Below are 20,956 nucleotides of genomic sequence, written 5' to 3'. Positions count from 1 at the left end.
CCCAAATCTAAAAGCTTCTTGACTGGAGAGCAACAATGTAAAGCCTCATTTGAAAGCTAAGACCTACAAAAGTGATGGAAACTTTTCGTCACGTCGCCACATTTTTGTCATATTTATTTATTTATTTTTTTCATTATTATTATTATTTTTTTGTCCGTATTTTTCTCATGTTTTTGTTGCCTTTTCATTATATTTTTTGTCACTTTTTTGTTGCTTTTGTTGCTTTGTTTTCATCCTTTTTCTCGCTATTTTGATGCTTTTCTTTTTTGCTTTTAGATTTGGGTAAAGCTCGGTTAAGGCGGGACCGGTGGCCCTAGAGCCAGTGGCCCTTCTGTGCTCTTCCAGAATGGACATATGGCCAGTCCGCCCCTGCTCCAGGATTAGCTGTTTTTAGAGTCTCTGGTAGGTTTTCATAGGTTACCACTCATACAGCCTTAACTTTCTTTGAAAAATTTGAAAAAACTAAATGTTTTACTTGTCTTTCTTATTGTGTTTATATATTGATGATCATTTGCAAAACAGCATTTATTTCTGTCTCTATTAAAAAAGGCTGCATGGGAGAGATGTGATGCGACAAATTAGAAGTAGCGAGCAGGTAAGGTGAAGAGGCATGTGTGTACAGTAAATGCTTTTGTTACGTTTTTTCATTTTAATGTTTTGTGGTTTCTGTGTTTATTCTAGCAGGTGGCCCTGGTTATCCACAGGTGCTGAGGAGAGACCTGCTCCAGTGCATCATTGTGTGTCGCTTTAAGAGCTGGAGTGTGCTATCGAGCGGGTTGGGCGGGGGTGGGGGATTGGCTGCAGTGGAACAGTCCTCTCTAATGAGCAGATTTTCAGGGAGAGAGAGAGAGAGAGAGAGACCGTAGATCCAGGCAAGGGAGAAGAGACTCTGACGCCAAGAAACCAAGCATCGCTTCACTGGCAAAAAAATCGTGGAGAACGTCAGGACATGCTGAGGAGGGCTGCACACTGCACGGATCAGACAGATATATGGATGGTAGCGCACCAAGCAGTCAACCTGAAAGCAGCGCACGCAGAGGATAAACCACTTATGGATGCTGTGGATTAGAGCCCCAGACGAGTGTGCGGCAGTGGAGACCTGAAGAATATCATCCATTCTCCTGTTTATTTTCATTGTCTGCTGCTGTCTCAAAGTGAGGTTGCGTATATTGTGTGCGTGTGCATATGGCAGGAGACTGCATTGCTGTTCTCCACCATCGTAGCACTGACTAAAAGGCAGCCAAGAAGATTACCTCTTGTGTTTTGCCCAGGGTTTTTCATTCTGTCTATGCGTTTTGCAGTGATTGAGGACCGCTACCCCGGGAAGCAGACGAAAGCTACAGTTGTTTATCACAAACGAAACGTATAGATTCTTGGAAATGATTTGCTGTCATTGGATTTGCGGTGCTCGTGACCCAGGCCGGATTCAATGCTCCTGTTTTGGAGGGTTGAAGAGCTGTCACCGAGGAGTCTTGTGAGCGCTGCACCCCTGAGACGTGGAGGCATCATCAGGTAGGAGGCGGCAGAGTGCGGGGGCCTGAAGACAGCACAGGGAGGAAGAGTGTTGGGTTTGTCGACAGTGTAGGCTGCTCCATGTCATTCTGAGCCTACTGCTTCATGTTTTAAAAACCACACACATCGCTGAGGGAGGATGATGGCAGACCTGGGCCGATTCCAGTCCTCTCCCACCTGCATCTGGAGAGGAGCAGGGAAGTGCTAGCTGAAGCTAACAAGAGTATGTTGTGAGCAGTGCACCTAATTGAACCAGCAATCAGTTTACTTTGTCTTTTTGTTTCCTCTACCTGCTCGTCAAACCAGCTGACATCCAGGGTGGTCTTCTACTGGAGGGAGAGTTTCCCCTTCCCCTCTCCACCTCCACCTCCTCCTCCTCACCTTTAATCTCACAAATACCTAACCTCAGCACTGGACTGCTTCTAGCACCAACCTGTTTGAGTTTTTACTCTCCTCGTTTTCTTTTTCTTTTCTTTTTCTTTTTGTCGAGACTTTAAAGGAATTGCCAAGACCTATTTCATGCATGTCCACTGGCGGCAGGTTCAACTTTGACGATGGGGGGTCATACTGTGGAGGGTGGGAGGAGGGCAAGGCGCACGGCCACGGTATTTGTACAGGACCCAAAGGCCAGGGTGAGTACTGCGGATCCTGGGCCCACGGCTTTGAGCTGCTGGGCATCTACACCTGGCCCAGTGGGAACACTTACCAAGGCACCTGGGCTCAAGGCAAGAGACATGGGGTTGGTGTGGAGAATAAGGGCCGCTGGGTGTACAAGGGCGAGTGGACGCACGGGTTTAAGGGACGCTACGGCCTTCGGGAAAGCACCGGCACGAGCGGCAAATATGAGGGCACATGGAGCAACGGACTACAAGACGGATACGGGACAGAGACCTACTCAGATGGAGGTAAGGGCACCGAAATGTGTCTTTTGACTACGTTTTCTCAAAAGTGTGGATACAAAAACATAATTTGTTTCCAGAAAATGCATTTGCTTGTCAATAAACCTGAACCAACACCCCACAAAAGTCCAGATCATACTAATGCCTACAATAGTTGTTTGAAATAATCTTCTACATTTATTCTCAGACAAAATTAGGACATTGGCAAAAACTAAACTTAAAAAATAAAGCCATGTAACCACATTTAGTCATAACTATACAGTGAGAATCCACCAGCTTGAAACTGCACCTGAATTAGAGGCTGTCAGTAAAAAGAATGGGACCGAGGCACAGATGCAGTGTGGGTGTTTACATGCATGTGACAGTGTGTGTGTGCGTGTGAATGTGCAAAGCAAACATCGCCTGTCAAACAGTGATTGACAGTTCTGCTGCTGGAGACAACTTGTTAGTGGTGAATGATTGACACATGCTCAGTAAGAAGACTGTAAACTTCTGCTCCGGTCATCACTAATACTATTGAGTCAAAAGTTTTTTTTTTTTTTTTTTTTTAATATCTTTATTTGAATTGGGACAGTGCACATTAATCAACATGTGTTTCTTCAACATGTAAATGTGCCGGAGTTAGCCATGTAGGCTAATTTTCATCCGTAGTCCCATGGCAGGTTGATGTCATGACAGGACAAACACAGGCACAAACATACAGCAAAAACACCATCACAGAGACATAAAAAGACAGTGAATGATGAATGATAACATTAAATATGTAAAAAATAGGTAAATTCACAGATAAAAGATCAGAAAGGGACAAAACACAAAACACCACAATCTTGTTGCATCTGTTCTGCTCGTGCCAACTGTTTGTTCCATATTGTCATAAGTAACATGTTTGTGTGTGTTCATCCAGCCAGTGTATGGCCTAGAGACAGTGGTGGGTCTGGGACTCAGGACCAAAATGTGGGTTCTGGCCTTTGCAAATTTTGCTAATTTTATAGTTAGACCTTTGATAAATGCTTAGATCAACAGAACAAGGAGAGGAAATGCTGTATTTTGATATTATTTACTACAGCAGGTCCGAGATGCAAATTGTTTTCACTATAAATTGAAATGATTATTATTGGAGGTCTTATGATAGATTGAAGGTCCTGATGCTACATCTCCAATTTATAACCACTGACACAGGATACTTTCAAAGTTAATTTGATCATTTGACAATTACTATATGTTGCTATATCTAGTTTTCTACCTCAATTCAATGCACTATTTGCTGAAAATCTGCTCACCCCTCTATGGTTTATCAATGGAGTCAATAGGCTGTAGGCCACATAGACTGGGCCTCCACACACACCACACCATATGGATTCTTGTGTAAAAATAGAAATGCTGACACCCAAAAGCACACAGACAAAAACGGCCACTTTGCGCAACAGCTGAGGGTAGCGCGCACACACACACACACACACACATACACGAGATAAAGCCTGGTTATATAATTTTACTAGCAGCAGTTTGATCATGTTTGGACCACACATACGCACAGCTGGCCTGATAAGATGCGCAGTTGTAGACAGGGTTTGAGGGGTTGCACCAGGACAAAGCGGTAGAAAAGGCTGGAGATGGTGGGACAGTTAGAATAATAGCATGTGCATTACAAAGGAATAGGTTGCCTGATTAAAAAACATGTTGGCATTTTTAGAAAGGTAACCATTCATTTGTTAATCAATTTATGTCTTGTTGCACAGACCGGAAACTGTAAAGCGACATTTATAGTGTGTTTGGTCATTCCTAAAGAAACTGCAATTTCTACCACAGACACAAGGGCGCACATCGTTTATAAATGTTATTCTTAATGTTGTTGGTCTATAGCCAAAAAAACGCTCTACTACGATTGCCCCAAAAATTAACACTCGGATGCTGATCAATATTTAAACTAGAATGTAAACTTGATGCTTATTTAAGTATCAATTAGTTCCTGTCTTTTCCTCTTCAGTACAGGAGACCAGGCAACACATAGTGCTCAAAAATATATCGGCTAATACTATGGAGAATAGTCTCTAATAAATGCATTAATATAGCTTAGGGTATCGACAATGAGATTAAGTATTGAGTTTTGTTGAAGTTCTACAACACTACAATATCTTTTATTCAGTATAAAAACATGGCTTTAATTTGAGTCAATTGCTCGTATAGAAGATGACTGTATCTCTCCAGTCAATCTGTTTCAAACCTTCTCTACTTACATCATCTGAAGTGTTTCCTTTTTTTTTGCGCCTGTCTGCAAACAGTATAGTAGTAGTAGTAAAAAAACAGTGTTCTGTCTGAAGAATTACGTCCATAATGTGAGACTGGGCCTGACAGTCCACCTTTAAACCTCGTTAAGTTCATGCACTCGTATGTCAGTAGTGATGAGAGTCACTTTTAAACACCGTGCCTCCGTACAGCTGGAGGATGGCGTTGTTGGGTTTCCGCCAGAGTTCTGCCATCCCCACTCGCCCCTCTATCCACACCTGGTGCCACATTTCTAGGAATCACTCCTCGCTGGTATGACTGGCTGCTTGGTTTTTGTTCTTCGCCTGTTACATCCTCCCACATCTCTCCTTCCTCCCTCGCCTTTGCTGCAGCCACACTGTACAGTAGGGTTTCCATAGCAACGCTCGCCGACATGCAGCAGGTCAGCGTGTCACGAGGGACTCTGTGGTCCGCCGCGCGATTGGCCGCCCAGTGCTCCCTGCCGCCTCTGATTGGCTGCCGCGGCCTTCCGGGCTAATGGTGTTTACCGAGATGAAGAGCTAAGCTGACTGATTACCAAGCGCACACAGAAAAAAGGCAGAGAGGGACCGGAGAGGAGATGAAAAAATCATTTTAGTGAGAATGAGTCATAAGGAGGAGAGATTTGAGAGCGCACAACAGGGGCCGATATTGTGATGGAGCTAATTGCCACATACCGACTTAAGACTGCCTAGTTTCATGTGTGAAAACAGTGAAAATGAGATGCATTTGTGTCACGCAGCAGCACATCACCAACGCTCGATTACACACATCCATGACAGCTCTGAACAGCCTCACATGTTCTGCAGCTGAAGGCACCAAATACTACAGGGGTATTGTTTTACATGTAAGCAGCATCACGTTTGTTCATCTTAGTAGTTCTCTTCAAACAAAGTGGAAAGTTGTTCTCGCTGCATGAGGTAAACTGGACATCCATACAGAGGATATGAGAGGCTTCAACCACGTCCAGAACGTTAAACATCGGGAATGCACGATTTAGATTTGTTTATTCTATGAACATGACCTACGGTGTCTATATGAAGTAGGGCTGAACAAGTTTGCCAAAAGTCAATATTACGCTTTACTTCAATCAATATTCTGATTTTGATTTTATTTAGACGTTTCCCCCCCAACCCATTTACCGTTAATAACCTTTTGTTGCATATACTGTAACTAAAATATAGTCTAAACTGAGACAATTAAATATTTAGAACTGACTTATTATAGTATTACTTACTTTTTAGTCCTTGATAATCATTTTAAATACAATTCAAAATAGCCAACATTTATAGTAGTAGTAGAAATGTATCATCCCCGTGGGGAAATTCATTTGCAGTGAGTAAAAATACACAAGGACAACAACGACCACAGCAGACAGATCCAAACCTTGACAACATACAAAGAACAAACCACGGCCAATCAACCTCAGTTTAAAGTATGTTAAAATCATTACCTACATTCTTTAAGACCAGCTGTACAGAATAGAAAAGAAAAACCACAGTTGGTTACTTCATATTATTTGTTTGTTTAATTGTAAAATGGCTTGTGGCACAAATGACTGCCTGGTCCTGTTTTTAAACAGGGCGGGGCACCTGTACCTTTGACCTGAGGGAAGCAGCTCAAACTCTCTAAACAGAGGATCTTTTGAGTCCGATAATATTTTGTCTGCTTTATTTAGAACTCGAGCAAAGTAAATGTCCTGCAGACCCTTCATAAGAACACCTAGGACTTGGCCTGCGACTGTACATATTTTCCTAAGGGAGGGAATATACTGTAATATTTTTTGTAAATAGCAATTGTGTAATATTGCGATAAAATTGCAAATTAATCAAATATGAAGTAAACCTGTTCATTTGAAATGCTGATTCACTGGTAACATTTTAATGTGGATTTATTTACAAAAAAGTACTTTGCTTGATGTAAAAGCTGTGTTTTGATTGTTTTTGTTCTTGAGTTGTTAATCCGATCAGAAAATGGAATGATCCTCCCTTTGCGTTCTGATTGCGTTCTGGGTTGCCAGATTGTGCCAGTAAAAACAATATAGTAAACTCGACTCTCTCTGATCAAAAGGCTTGCTACCAAAATCCAAGCACCTGTTCCCAATCAAATCCATCCGTCCATCCGTCCATCCGTCCGTCCGTCCATCCATCCATCCATCCATCCATCCATCCATCCATCCATCCATTTTCTTCCACTTTTCCGTTTCCGGGTCGTGGGGGCAGCTGACCGGGCCTGTTGGTCTCTCATAAGAGGCTTCTGAACCGCTCTTTGTCTGACCCGTCACCTAGGATCTGTTTGCCCTGGGAGACCCTACCAGGGGCACGAAGCCACCGACAACATAGCCCCCAGGATCATTCGAGTGCTCAAACCCCTCCACCACGTTAAGGTGGCGGTTCCAGCAGGGGCAATCAAATTCACTAGTGGTTTAAAGCTCAGTGACTGAGGCTTTACACATACTGTACATATTTAGTTTATGCATTTTAAAACAACCCAGGTTAAGGCTTATTTTTATAGCAATAAAAGTGCATTTACAAACTCTGCCATGAGCTTTTAAAATAGTCCCGTCTCACAAATCTGTTAAAGCATTAAAATAATTTCCTTTTTCACCACCAAAATGCATTTGCTTTGACATGATTTATGCTGAATTTCTCAGCTATTACTGAGCCTGTGTGGATTTGGCTCCGGCAACTAACAAACTAGTGAAATATTTTGTGTCATTATTGAATCAAACAAGTGCGACGACATCAAACAGAATGAGGAGAACATAAGCTACTGCCTTTATGAACTTTGTTAGCAAAGTATGTTTTCTTTATGAAGTTGCTCATTGTGCAACTGACACACCATAAACAGCTCCTATTATCTTGACATTTGCCTAGATTATACAAAAGGGATGAGATTATGAAGAATGTGAAGATAATCAGGTGTGCGTCATGACTATTATGGACAGAATATATTAGCAAGCTCCTTGAACAGTGAGCTGTGTAGGAGGACACACTTCATCCTCAAAGAAGAGACGTTTGTCTGGACCTCTCAGACAGGCTTTAAGTCGTCTTAAAGATCACCATGATAAGAGGAGAAACTATTTGTTCTTGGTAACTTGATTTTCTGTGCCATGACTTTTTTTTTAAATGTTTTTCACAAAATAGTACCTTAAGTCTTGTATTGCCCAATATCACAACAGGAGATGCCTCACAGGGCAACATTATGGCAATGAGGTTTATTAATAATTTTTTTAGGTTATTTTAGTTGGGATTAGATTATAGATTATTACATTTTAGTGTCATATTTAGAATGAGTTAGTAATGGACCAAGATTGCCCAGGAAACAAACGACTTTACTTCAAAAATGTCTTTTCAGTTCCTTCATAAATTTGTTTGTGTCACTTACTAGACTTTGATTATATTTGTCAATGGAACTATAGTAGTTTAAAGTTATAAAGTATAGTAGTATAATATAAAGTAGTTTAAAAAATTGCCTCAGTTCAAGATGTTTTGTTGCTAATGTTTGTTTATTTGATCGTGTGGACAGTTCAGGGTGAAAGGGCAGAGAAGGACATTCAGCAAATTGTTGAAGCCGGGACTCAATCCCATGATGATGCTTTGGAAAGAACAGCGTTTCACCACATGTGCAGCCGCCCCAACCAGTAAACTAGAGGTGTCCAAACTTTTTTTTTATTGTGGGCCCAGACCGATGGTCAATGCAGTCACACATTAAAGTGCGTGCATTTAAAACAGGTTTAAACCGAGCTTTATTCATAATGACAGCTCTGCCTCATGTTGGCTTTGGAGGTTTGAGGTAGATTTATTAAACTTGCTGTAAAAAGTACCATCTTTGGTGTCCTGTGCCAATTCAACAAGAAGCCTGAGGGCCACTAGACATTGGTCTGAGGGCCACACTAGGCTTTGGGCCGCACTAGGCTTTGGGCCGCACTAGACTTTGGGCCGCACTAGGCTTTGGGCCGCACTTCGTTCACCCCTGCACTAGATTGGAAGTTGACCAACTTCAGAGAAAGAGGTCATTTTCTTGAATCAACCATGAATTTAGGAAATTATTATTATGTTAAGAGAAAACCTTAAAATGGAAATCTGAAAATGTTAATTTTTATTTTCTAAACAACAAATATAAGTCCCTGACTTAATCTGTTAAACTCTAGCGATGTCTTCCCCAGTCTGTACTGTGTTTTCTTTTTTTAAACACATCTGGCCTACTTTAATTCTAGATTTAGTCATGTGATGTTGTACATATGTAGATGTGTTGATTTTCTTTCTCTTTTGTGAATTCTAGTTAATCTTAACTGTCCCATGTAATGCAGAGCTTATGTAATGGTTCGCTGTTTATAGTGAGGATTAGTGTTCGTCTGAAACATGAAAACTCTAAATATCTAAGTTGGACCTCTGCCCTGGTAACTGCTCTGGCTGCAGGACACTAATGATTGCAACAGTCTGCATACAGGTTCCGGTTTAGATTTTATAGTAGGATGCAGTATTTGACTTGACTGTGTGACTAAATACTACAGTATTTGATACTTATTTGGATATAAACACGTTTCAGCTGGAGTGAACAGGTTCTCCATTTTTTTCCCTTGTTTGTTGTAAGTTCATGGTTCGCAGTGCGCTCTTTATTGTTCAGGACTGCCCTCCCGTCTGATCCACAAATGCATTGTTTGGCTCAGAAAGGTCTTTTTTTTAGAATACTTAATCTTTTAATTTAGAAAAACTGCTGTTAAACCTTTTGACCCAGGGTTCTGGGGGTTTTAGACTCACCAGGGGGGCGTCCCGGTCGTGATTGGAGGGTTTGTCAAAGACGTCTAAACAAGCATTACCTTTCTTTACGACGGTGAAAACATTGACGTCTTTGTCAATACATCAAAGTTAGTGGTGGTTGTTCTCAGAGCTGACTGGGCTCTTGGTAGAGATTTAAGATGTAATTTTGTACAGATTTTCTTTTCTTTTCAGTACAAAGTATCACATATCAATAGTATTTTAATAAAAGCAATAAGTCGTTGAAAATGTGACATAAATGTATACACACTCAATTAATTTTCACTATATTTTAGCATAATATATATTTGAATGTATGCTCTTTGTCTGCTAAAATAATGTGCAGCATTTTTGTGACGGCCCTTGATTTATGATTATATTACTCGGTGAGATGCATTAAAATCCTTAAAATGCAGTTTGCAGCCTTGTTCACCCCCTTCGCTTTATCAAACACAGACACACAAGTGCTGACTAGCTGAAATTACACATTAATAATTCATAAGATAACCAATTTCAACAGCCTCTCACTAGTTTACAAATCAATAGTTTGAGGTGTTAATAAGAAGCCTGGGCTGATATGCATAATATGGATGTGCTTGTATTACACACTGTAACAAGTGACTGATTTTTAATGCTGTGCTAACAAGTATTCAGATAGAGTGCCCTTACAAACCCGTTTTAGAATAGATGCACACTTTTGATGAGGAGCTAATTGTGAATTCAGCTTGGGGTTGGCCAGTGATCAAATCTGTGTCAATGAGGCCTCTGGAGCTTTGATCTCAGTGAGTTAACCCAGTGTGGGCTGACTGATTTACACACTATGGAGGGAAACAAACAAGCAAATAAACAAACAAACAAACAAAAACAAAAAAACCTACAAATGTAGTTTTGCGCTTTCAAAATTCAATGAACCTTTTTTTCGCCATATACTCAAAAAGGTAAGCTGTTTAGCACAACATTTCAAAATCTTCCACCTTCAATATAATGCTTTTGATATATTTTTTAGCTTCCTTGGGCATTTTGGAATTGGGATGAGCTTCAAAGGTTTCCAAGTCCCGCTCAATTTAGTGTCAATGCCTGGGCTAGTGGCCTGTGTGAACCGTGGCTCCCTGCTGCCCCGGGCCTCCTCTGCCTGGGTTCTGTCCAGCTGTGAAGTAGATTCTCCACGACTGAGATCTGTTTAAACCCCTAGTTTCTGTTTTGACACTTTTGACACAGTGTTGTTGATGAGATTAAAATATCACTGCCGTCTGTTACATGTCACAGCGAATGGCAGTCATAATGCTTCGCCTGACAAGCCCGTGTTTCTGTCTGAAAGCTTCTGGATTTCTCTTGGTAAAAGAAAAAAAGAAGAATTTTAAACTGTAGCCTGCTCCTCACTGTGTGTTTTTCAGCACCATGGAGAGTGACAGGCAGACACAGCCCAGTGCCCTGAATATTTGAACCACATCTCAGTCTGAGCACGTTCTCATGACACAAACCAGCACCAGCAATGTACGGGACGACTATAGCACATTCATCGATTTAATCCTGAACAGAACACTCAACGGTACGGACAGGGTCAGAACAAATGATGGCAATTTTCATAACTCAATGATGACACTCATTTGGCTTCTGTTGTTATGCTGTGACATCATCTGCACAACCTCAGTGACAGGCAATGTACTGTAAGCCCGATCTGAACCACAGCAGTGTGCATAGGTGGTTGGCAGTTTGTGCTCTGCCTCACAGCTCTAAGGTCCCGGGTTCAATTCCCTGGACTGGGCCTTTCTGCGTGGAGTTTCCTCTGGGTTCTCCGGTTTCCCATGCCACTCAAAAACATGTACAATAGGAGTCCTGCCCCCCTGAAGAAGATCATCTCAGTGGGACTTTCCTGGTTAAATAAAAAGGTCTAACAAGAAAATACTGTTTTCTGTTTAGATGAGATTGTGTCTGACTCCTGATGATACCACTATCATTCACTATCATAATCAGTTGCAACCGTAAAAACTTCCATGCGTCTTGTAGCTGGACTGTGGAGTCTTGTCCTGTGCCAGGTCGAACTGACTGAAGTTCAACTTCCTCTACCAGGCTGTCAGGGAACTGAGCTCTCCCCTTCCCTCCCTCGGCTGGCCCCCACTATGTGCATATGTATTTGATATCGCTCTGTATTTGATCTTTTTGGACCAAGGGTTTGGGAATAATGTAATTTCAATTAGCTGTGCTTTACATGAGCTTTACAAAGCTCAGCGGACTGAACTGAACTGAACTGAACATAAAGCTAATTCCTGTAATTGATTGACTGCGGAATTCTTCCGCAGTCAATTATTGGTTTTCATGTTCTTTATTATTATTCCTCTTCCATCTTTTTCCCGATTTTCTCCAGCTTTCAGCACCTTCATGCTTTGTGCAATTTATGCAAGTTATGCATCAAAACGTTCCGCATGTTGAGGAGAAGGGTGCTATTACTTTTGGGACTTCTGCAACTTACGGTTTTTCCACAATCGGCCAAAATGTCGGAGATTTTTCCCATTGACTTAGAATGGGGCTGCCGCAAATCCATGCTTTTCTGCACTTTTTTCTGCATTTTATGCAATTTTTGCACTTTGTGCATGTTCAGCTTCTGCAACTTGTGGGCTTTGAGAAAAAATTGGCCTTCAGCAGTTTTCCAGTTTTTTTATACGAGAGTTTGAAATTTTTGCATTGGTGTGTATGGGGGAATCCAGCCAATGGGGAGACTCCAGGACTTTCAGCCATTTGTGCAGCTTCTGCCAATCAAGCACTGAGGCCATTTCAACAGTTTGACCAGTTTATGGAATATAAAAGTTTATGCAATATTAACAATTAATGCAAATTAACCACTTTATGGGATTTAACCAGTTTATGCAACTTAAGAGTTTATGCTATTTAGGATTTATGAATTTTAAAGCGTTTATTTACATAATTTATGCAAATTAACCCATTCATGCATTTTACCACTTTATGCAGTTTATACAGTTTATGCAACATGACATTTTATGCATTTTACCAGTTTATGCAAATTAGATTATGCAAATTAAGCAATTTATGCAATTTGAACAGTTTATGCAATTTCTGCATTCGCTTCCCGCAATTCCGCAGTCAATCGCAATGGCGCAGCCATTTCTAGCATTGCATTTCTAGTTCCTATTGCGATTATTTTACTCATCCTCAAAACTTTTGAAAAAATCAGAATATTTTATTAACGTCTTAACCCCTACCTGAATTGAGAATTTTTTTGGCTTTAACCAAAACCTAAAAGCTTAAAAAAAAGCATCAAAATGGTGACAAAAACGAGGATGAAAACGCAGCAAAAAAGTGACAAAAACAAGGCGAAAGCACGACAAAAAAGCAATGAAAAAATAAAAAAGGTAACGCTTTAGAATACGGCCCGGTAATTAACAGGTAATTACGGTGGTACATCCCTGGTACTTACAGAGGTAATTAACAGGTAATTACGGTGGTACATCCCTGGTACTTACAGAGGTAATTAACAGGTAATTACGGTGGTACATCCCTGGTACTTACAGAGGTAATTAACAGGTAATTACGGTGGTACATGCCTGGTACTTACAGAGGTAATTACTATGTAGTTGCAGTGGTACATTCCTGGTAATTACAGAGGTGTGTTTAGGTAACTTAAGTGGTAGTAACTAGGTACTTTTAGTGGTAAGACCTAGACCATCAGTGATATATAGTAAGAATGGGCTTATGTAGGTTATGATAGCTGGTACTGTTATGATGGTTGCTTATGATTATGATGACTTTGTGAATAAACAAAAAGTAATACATTTAATAACACATGTGTCTCTTTATTTTGATGAAAACACAGAGAAAGCAAGAAAAAACATTATTACATTTATTACATTTTGGTATACATTCTCCTAAATAGGTTTTCCCATACAGGCAAATAATCTGTATTTACATCCCTGGACTTTCATGTACAAATGACTGTAGTTAACCAGTAATTAATACAGCAACCCCACAGACATACCAGTTACAACACTTGTAATTCCCAGGTAATTAACACAACTCACGGGCCGTATTCTAAAGCGAGACAAAGCTGGTAACTACCAAGGACTTACATGTTACAACTCTTGTAATTACCAGGTAATTAACACAACTCACGGGCCGTATTCTAAAGCGAGACAAAGCTGGTAACTACCAAGTACTTACCAGTGACAACACTTGTAATTACCAGGTAATTAACACAACTCACGGGCCGTATTCTAAAGCGAGACAAAGCTGGTAACTACCAAGACTTACCAGTTACAACACTTGTAATTACCAGGTAATTAACACAACTCACGGGCCGTATTCTAAAGCGAGACAAAGCTGGTAACTACCGAGACTTACCAGTTACAACACTTGTAATTACCAGGTAATTAACACAACTCACGGGCCGTATTCTAAAGCGAGACAAAGCTGGTAACTACCAAGACTTACCAGTTACAACACTTGTAATTACCAGGTAATTAACACAACTCACGGGCCGTATTCTAAAGCGAGACAAAGCTGGTAACTACCAAGGACTTACCAGTTACAACACTTGTAATTACCAAGTAATTAACACAACTCACGGGCCGTATTCTAAAGCGAGACAAAGCTGGTAACTACAAAGGACTTACCAGTTACAACACTTGTAATTACCAAGTAATTAACACAACTCACGGGCCGTATTCTAAAGCGAGACAAAGCTGGTAACTACCAAGGACTTACCAGTTACAACACTTGTAATTACCAGGTAATTAACACAACTCACGGGCCGTATTCTAAAGCGAGACAAAGCTGGTAACTACCAAGACTTACCAGTTAGAACACTTGTAATTACCAGGTAATTAGCAGGTAAGTTGGTAAGCTGTTAAGTTGCATTACTTACCAGTTACATCACTTGTAATTACCAGGGACATTCCAGGATTTTTGACATAGGGCCTCATCTCCTAGTTATCCAGAGTGTTGGAGTGTGGAGATATATTTACTTTTTAATTCAAGCAGTCCTTATATTTTAAGAGTTTAGTGGTGCTAGGCTAGTGCTGGGCTAAAATCAACAGCACTCTGGAAAATTAAATAAAAAATTAAGCCCTATGTCAAAAATCCTGAAAAATCCCTTTAACAGAACTCAGGGGCCATATTCTAAATTGAGACAAAGCTGGTAAGTTCCAAGATTTACCAGTTACAACACTTGTAATTACCAGGTAATTAACAGACCTCACGGGCCACCTCACGCGAGACAAAGATGGCAAGTCCGAAGACTTACCAGTTGCAACACCTGTATTTAGCCAGAAATAACGGGCAATTAACAGTAAGGTTAAGTTTTCAACAGGAGTCTCTGAACAACGTGTTCTCAAGATCCCGCCTGCGGGTCCATAAGCCTGGTTTCCATCAACAAAAAACAGCATTTCTTCTTCTGGTTCTGAGGCTTCTTATTTTCTTTGGTAGCAAAGGAGAGGAGCCTGCGATTCCACCAAATGGACTGTGGACTTTAGAACTTCATTCAGTCGTCAGTTGTCCTCACAATGGCGGGGTAGATACAGGTGAAGGTTACCTCTGCAATACATAATGTTTATAAAGTAATTGCGTGTTGAACATTATTCTGTTCTAACAGCAGGTGGACAGCAATATCACTTACATTTGTTTTGACCCATCGGTGTGCCTCTTCTTGGAAGCAGGACCTAAAAAATGTAAGTGGAAGATGTCATTTTAGTTGCAAAGGTTTCTATATTTTAAACTTGTAATGAAATTCACATAAATACATAGACTATTTTTATCTATGGCTGAGATTATCAAATGTATTTCTGTTTAGTGGATTGTGTGTGTGTTGGGGGGTCTTGCAATTGTAATCGCAATTGATCACATTTAATCCTGCTTCATTACGTAAATGTATCTTCTGTGAACTATAAGGAGAGTGTTCCTAACGTGTGCACACCTGAACTATGGCAATGCAAAGCTCCAGGTTAGGAACCACTGCTTTAGGCAACAGTTTGTGCTTCCTACTATACATTTAGTCCCTCTGTGTCACACTCACAAATTATTAGGATCCAATTTGTATACACGTGTGCCTTAGTCCATGTAAATGCGACCACATGAAAGAAAATAACCCCCAAATAAGTTTGTCTAGAGCCAGCTAAATGCTTCAGTGAAATTAAAATAACAAACAGCTTTAGCAAGTGCATTACATTTACGCACTTTTAAAGTGAAGAGCTGAGAATCTTTCAGGGAATGCTTCTCATCCTCACATGGAAAATGGTCCTAATTTACACGGCGCTTCTAATGTCAGTGCACGAGCGGCCTCAGGTCTACTGTAACAAAACCTTTAACAACATGCACATGTGTAAATACTTTAGTCATAGATGAGAGGTAAACAAATTAAACCTTACTCAAATCTACTTACATTCTGACTGAGTCTTTGTCAAAGTGTGTGCTTCATTTCCCTGCATTCTTCTTTTCCGTATAATGCATGACATACTGGTGGATACGGGAAAGCCTTCATGTCTTCATCCTCACAGGCCTTTAGATCACAGTACCTTCTCTGGTATTTGTAAAATGGACAAACAGGATACTGAGGTGAGGACACTTAAACTTCCCACAACTATTGCAAAAGTCACTTTACCTTCTTTTGTGTGCATATCACTGAATTCCAATGTAGTAAGATGTTGTTGCTAGAGATGATTCTCTAGTTGTGCAGACCCTGGAGACAATGTGGGGGAAGTGTCTTGCCCAAGGGCACAACAGCAGCATGTACCTGTGGGAGTTGGGGTCATCTAGGTAAAAAGGAGAGAGTGAAGAATTAGCCCCATTCCCATTTGTGACAGTTTTATGTCAAACACCAAAAGAAACTGTCCTTTTTCCTAAATTAATTTCAATAGAATTCTCAGATTAAATTAAACAGATAAATGTAATACACAGGGATGGCCTGGTCAACCAGCTGCTCTTGCTTTCTGCTCAAAGACAAGAGTATCTGGGACTTTTCTCACAGCCAATCATTCAACACATTTTATAAATCAATCCAATCAGAGACGCCCGTTTGTAAATGAAGACTCTCGAATCACATCGCATTCAGAACAAACTTTATCACTTCTGTTACCTGTAATTAAAATAATTAAGCGTTTTTCCTGATTTGACACAAGATGAGTGCAATATTTGAAAATTTAGTGTAGTGGGATGGGTCGGCATGTTCTCCAGATTACATGTTTCTTCCATCCTGCGAACAATCTACACGTTTGTGTGTGAATTGGAGAAGCGCGTTAGCTAGATGGCTCAAGATCCAGTGCAAGCAGGAAAAAGAGGCAAAAGAAACCCCAAAACACAACAAACAGATCTCAGAATCGATTTGATTCTACATTATCTTGAAAAGGGACCATTGTACTCGTTTATATTCCATCCTTTAAGGCCCATACAAAACAGTTTATTTTGGATCAGCACTTTTACTCAAAGATAATTTTAGAATCATTTCTTGCTTAAGCCCTAAGAAGTATCACGGAGTTAAATTCTCAAAACTCTGCCTGTTTGCGCCTCTGCTGCGACTATGCACAGACTGAGGGGGGCAGGGGCGGGCGGAGCGTCTCGGTGCTGGTGTTACGTTGAGGGGCAGACAGCGTTTAGGATTTATGGAGACAATGCTGAAAACAGCGATATTAACGTTACTTGCACTTTACAGTGGCTAATTGCGTGCATATTTAATTAGGTCCTCGCGGTAATTTGTAAGGATTTTTCTTGTAAGACTCGGGCGGATGTGCGTCACGGTCGCCGTTTTAAAAAAATGAGCGGGAACGGTCAGACGCTACGCTTTATCGACTGACAGTACAGTCTGAAGCATAAACAATTCTCCTGGGTCAAACTACCTGCAAACGGAAGTCAGAAATATCATTTCGTTGGATATTAATGAAGTATATTACCTTATTTCGGTGGCTTAGGTGGTCTACGTAGCTTCACTTCAGCTCCCAAAGCAGCGCACTGCGGCTGCGCAGAACCAAAACGTAACTCCATCCGAGGCACGCAAGCGTCATGACGTCATGACGCTCGCGTCCACAGACTCCCCACCGCGCTGAAGAGCATAGATCTGCAGCCTGAATAAGGTAGTATGCTTTATTAATATCCAACGAAATGACATGTCTGACTTCCGTTTGCAGGTAGTTTGACCCAGGAGAATTGTTTATGCTTCAGACTGTACTGTCAGTCGATAAAGCGTAGCGTCTGACCGTTCCCGCTCATTTTTTTTAAAACGGCGACCGTGACGCACATCCGCCCGAGTCTTACAAGAAAAATCCTTACAAATTACCGCGAGGACCTAATTAAATATGCACGCAATTAGCCACTGTAAAGTGCAAGTAACGTTAATATCGCTGTTTTCAGCACTGTCTCCATAAATCCTAAACGCTGTCTGCCCCTCAACGTAACACTAGCACCGAGACGCTCCGCCCGCCCCTGCCCCCCTCAGTCTGTGCATAGTCGCAGCAGAGGCGCAAACAGGCAGAGTTTTGAGAATTTAACTCCGTGATACTTCTTAGGGCTTAAGCAAGAAATGATTCTAAAATTATCTTTGAGTAAAAGTGCTGATCCAAAATAAACTGTTTTGTATGGGCCTTAAAGGATGGAATATAAACGAGTACAATGGTCCCTTTTCAAGATAATGTAGAATCAAATCGATTCTGAGATCTGTTTGTTGTGTTTTGGGGTTTCTTTTGCCTCTTTTTCCTGCTTGCACTGGATCTTGAGCCATCTAGCTAACGCGCTTCTCCAATTCACACACAAACGTGTAGATTGTTCGCAGGATGGGAGAAACATGTAATCTGGAGAACATGCCGACCCATCCCACTACACTAAATTTTCAAATATTGCACTCATCTTGTGTCAAATCAGGAAAAACGCTTAATTATTTTAATTACAGGTAACAGAAGTGATAAAGTTTGTTCTGAATGCGATGTGATTCGAGAGTCTTCATTTACAAACGGGCGTCTCTGATTGGATTGATTTATAAAATGTGTTGAATGATTGGCTGTGAGAAAAGTCCCAGATACTCTTGTCTTTGAGCAGAAAGCAAGAGCAGCTGGTTGACCAGGCCATCCCTGTGTATTACATTTATCTGTTTAATTTAATCTGAGAATTCTATTGAAATTAATTTAAGAAAAAGGACAGTTTCTTTTGGTGTTTGACATAAAACTGTCACAAATGGGAATGGGGCTAATTCTTCACTCTCTCCTTTTTACCTAGATGACCCCAACTCCCACAGGTACATGCTGCTGTTGTGCCCTTGGGCAAGACACTTCCCCCACATTGTCTCCAGGGTCTGCACAACTAGAGAATCATCTCTAGCAACAACATCTTACTACATTGGAATTCAGTGATATGCACACAAAAGAAGGTAAAGTGACTTTTGCAATAGTTGTGGGAAGTTTAAGTGTCCTCACCTCAGTATCCTGTTTGTCCATTTTACAAATACCAGAGAAGGTACTGTGATCTAAAGGCCTGTGAGGATGAAGACATGAAGGCTTTCCAGTATCCACCAGTATGTTGTGCATTATACGGAAAAGAAGAATGCAGGGAAATGAAGCACACACTTTGACAAAGACTCAGTCAGAATGTAAGTAGATTTGAGTAAGGTTTAATTTGTTTACCTCTCATCTATGACTAAAGTATTTACACATGTGCATGTTGTTAAAGGTTTTGTTACAGTAGACCTGAGGCCGCTCGTGCACTGACATTAGAAGCGCCGTGTAAATTAGGACCATTTTCCATGTGAGGATGAGAAGCATTCCCTGAAAGATTCTCAGCTCTTCACTTTAAAAGTGCGTAAATGTAATGCACTTGCTAAAGCTGTTTGTTATTTTAATTTCACTGAAGCATTTAGCTGGCTCTAGACAAACTTATTTGGGGGTTATTTTCTTTCATGTGGTCGCATTTACATGGACTAAGGCACACGTGTATACAAATTGGATCCTAATAATTTGTGAGTGTGACACAGAGGGACTAAATGTATAGTAGGAAGCACAAACTGTTGCCTAAAGCAGTGGTTCCTAACCTGGAGCTTTGCATTGCCATAGTTCAGGTGTGCACACGTTAGGAACACTCTCCTTATAGTTCACAGAAGATACATTTACGTAATGAAGCAGGATTAAATGTGATCAATTGCGATTACAATTGCAAGACCCCCCAACACACACACAATCCACTAAACAGAAATACATTTGATAATCTCAGCCATAGATAAAAATAGTCTATGTATTTATGTGAATTTCATTACAAGTTTAAAATATAGAAACCTTTGCAACTAAAATGACATCTTCCACTTACATTTTTTAGGTCCTGCTTCCAAGAAGAGGCACACCGATGGGTCAAAACAAATGTAAGTGATATTGCTGTCCACCTGCTGTTAGAACAGAATAATGTTCAACACGCAATTACTTTATAAACATTATGTATTGCAGAGGTAACCTTCACCTGTATCTACCCCGCCATTGTGAGGACAACTGACGACTGAATGAAGTTCTAAAGTCCACAGTCCATTTGGTGGAATCGCAGGCTCCTCTCCTTTGCTACCAAAGAAAATAAGAAGCCTCAGAACCAGAAGAAGAAATGCTGTTTTTTGTTGATGGAAACCAGGCTTATGGACCCGCAGGCGGGATCTTGAGAAGACGTTGTTCAGAGACTCCTGTTGAAAACTCAACCTTACTGTTAATTGCCCGTTATTTCTGGCTAAATACAGGTGTTGCAACTGGTAAGTCTTCGGACTTGCCATCTTTGTCTCGCGTGAGGTGGCCCGTGAGGTCTGTTAATTACCTGGTAATTACAAGTGTTGTAACTGGTAAATCTTGGAACTTACCAGCTTTGTCTCAATTTAGAATATGGCCCCTGAGTTCTGTTAAAGGGATTTTTCAGGATTTTTGACTTGGGCTTAATTTTTTATTTAATTTTCCAGAGTGCTGTTGATTTTAGCCCAGCACTAGCCTAGCACCACTAAACTCTTAAAATATAAGGACTGCTTGAATTAAAAAGTAAATATATCTCCACACTCCAACACTCTGGATAACTAGGAGATGAGGCCCTATGTCAAAAATCCTGGAATGTCCCTGGTAATTACAAGTGATGTAACTGGTAAGTAATGCAACTTAACAGCTTAGCAACTTACCTGCTAATTACCTGGTAATTACAAGTGTTGTAACTGGTAAGTCTTGGTAGTTACCAGCTTTGTCTCGCTTTAGAATACGGCCCGTGAGTTGTGTTAATTACCTGGTAATTACAAGTGTTGTAACTGGTAAGTCTTGGTAGTTACCAGCTTTGTCTCGCTTTAGAATACGGCCCGTGAGTTGTGTTAATTACCTGGTAATTACAAGTGTTGTAACTGGTAAGTCTTGGTAGTTACCAGCTTTGTCTCGCTTTAGAATACGGCCCGTGAGTTGTGTTAATTACCTGGTAATTACAAGTGTTGTCACTGGTAAGTCTTGGTAGTTACCAGCTTTATCTCGCTTTAGAATACGGCCCGTGAGTTGTGTTAATTACCTGGTAATTACAAGTGTTGTAACTGGT

General features: G+C 40.7%; 1 protein-coding gene across 1 annotated transcript in view; it reads left to right on the top strand.

The window, feature by feature from the left end:
* Positions 1-844: 844 nt before the first annotated feature.
* The window catches only part of jph3b (junctophilin 3b), a 35,649-nt gene continuing 15,537 nt past the window's right edge, over positions 845-20,956 (top strand). The window contains 1 exon segment of the mRNA XM_079567507.1: positions 845-2,417. Coding sequence (XP_079423633.1) covers positions 2,036-2,417 — 382 coding nt within the window. The 5' untranslated portion in view covers positions 845-2,035.

This window comes from Gobius niger, assembly GCF_951799975.1.
Source record: "Gobius niger genome assembly, chromosome: 12".
Lineage (NCBI taxonomy): Eukaryota > Metazoa > Chordata > Actinopteri > Gobiiformes > Gobiidae > Gobius > Gobius niger.
The sequence above is the reverse complement of the archived record's forward strand: the minus strand, read 5'-3'. Positions and strand labels throughout refer to the sequence as shown.